At 37.4% G+C, this 1,830-nt stretch overlaps 1 protein-coding gene across 1 annotated transcript; it reads left to right on the top strand.

The window, feature by feature from the left end:
* Positions 1-107: 107 nt before the first annotated feature.
* Positions 108-1,823, top strand: LOC121938572 (extracellular calcium-sensing receptor-like; the record flags this gene model as incomplete). The annotated part of the gene is made up of 3 exons (XM_042481798.1): positions 108-248; positions 489-612; positions 1,425-1,823. Coding segments are annotated over 3 exons (664 nt in total), but the record flags the coding sequence as incomplete, so codon positions are not given.
* Positions 1,824-1,830: the final 7 nt, after the last annotated feature.

Here is a 1,830-nt window from a genome sequence, read left to right as displayed (position 1 = left end):
GCTACATCCATATACAGTGAGTTCATGAATAAATCACCAGTCTATCACGGTGTTAAGCTACAAAGTGTATGTCAGATAATGATTGACATGGATGCATATCTTTTTAGATTTTGCAGCACATCAAAAACATCCATTTTAAAACAAAGGAAGGAGATGAAGTTTACTTTAATGAAAATGGAGACCCTGCAGCAAAGTATGAAATAATAAACTGGCAGCCTACAAAAAGTGGCATTGTTGACTTTGTTACAGTTGGTCTTCATGATGCATCTTTACCTGCCAACAAACAGCTGAATCTGCAAAATAATTCAATAATTTGGGCAAGAAACTCACAACAGGTATGCCACCATGTAGTCTCTGTCGCTGATAATTACAGTCTATTTGAACTAGTTGAATTGTTAAGTTCGTGTTTGTTACCACTAATAGTTGGTATTAAGCTTGTCTTTTTATAGTCAGTGCCCAAAGAGTTCAGATTTGTTTTGTTCTTGCAGGTGCCTGTGTCAGTTTGCAGTGAGAAGTGTCCTCCAGGAACTCGCAAGGTTCTCCAGAAAGGAAAGCCTGTCTGCTGCTATGACTGTATAAGATGTGCAGAGGGAGAAATAAGCAATATAACAGGTGTAAAAATACTAAAATCAGTAGGAAATTTTAAAAAATGTCCATTAAAGGCTCAGCTCGCTCAAATAACAAAAAGGCCAATAGTATTTTCACACCTTCATTGAGCTATCTGAGCATGTAGATTTAGTCTCATCTGCTGAGGTTTAGACATTTCCTTCTCACTCTTTGAGGCTACAAAAAATTACATTTAGAATGAATTACATTTCTGATCTGTAAATAGACTTTTGAAAAAAGTAACAATTCTTAGGTAAAGAAATTAAAAAGAAAACAACTTAAACCTTATGAATAGCACCTTTTAACACTGTTTCTTGTACCTATAACATCCAAATCATTCAATATGATACTGAGCAACCGTCAAGTGGTTGTACATTTATTATCTGGTAAACATGCAGTGCATGTCTTGTACACATAGAAAACACACAATATAGACAAAAGAAAGACAAGTCTTCTTTTATATCACTTCTCAGAACTTTTATATAACTTTGACCTCACTGCTGAGGCGTTAAGATTTCTCTCTTACTGTCTCTGAAACAGCAATAATACACTGAGAGTGAACTAAAGTGCATGTGCAACTAGAATGAAAATTGGAATTATAAAATTACAACATTATGGGCATAAATCAATAAATAATACCTCCTGGTCGTGTATATTGTACTTGAGAAGTCCAAATTATTCAAAATGACAATATGCATATATCAGAATATTCAATTTTTCATGTTGTGTCTGTCTTGAATGCAGGATATGACGTAGAGACAAAACCAAAGACAAATGTACTGAACAAGTCTAATACTTGCTTGCATATTATTTTTCAGATTCTATCACATGTGTGCAATGCCACCCTGAGTTCTGGTCAAATCAGAGAAGAGATGCCTGTGTAAAGAAGGAGGCAGAGTTTCTGTCTTATGAGGAGATAATGGGAGTGCTGCTCACTGCTGCATCATTTTTTGGAACATGCATCACTGCTGTTGTGGCCTTCATTTTCTTCAGATACAGGAGAACTCCGATTGTCAGGGCCAACAACTCTGAGCTGAGCTTCCTGCTGCTCTTCTCCTTGACTCTGTGTTTCCTGTGTTCTCTGACCTTCATCGGTCGGCCCTCTGAGTGGTCCTGCATGCTGCGACACACAGCTTTCGGCATCACCTTTGTTCTCTGTATCTCATGTGTTCTGGGGAAAACTATAGTGGTGTTAATGGCCTTCAGGGCAACACTTCCAGGTAG

This window comes from Plectropomus leopardus, unplaced genomic scaffold, assembly GCF_008729295.1.
Source record: "Plectropomus leopardus isolate mb unplaced genomic scaffold, YSFRI_Pleo_2.0 unplaced_scaffold3008, whole genome shotgun sequence".
Lineage (NCBI taxonomy): Eukaryota > Metazoa > Chordata > Actinopteri > Perciformes > Serranidae > Plectropomus > Plectropomus leopardus.
Note: the sequence above shows the minus strand (reverse complement) of the source record. Positions and strands in the feature narration are given on the sequence as shown.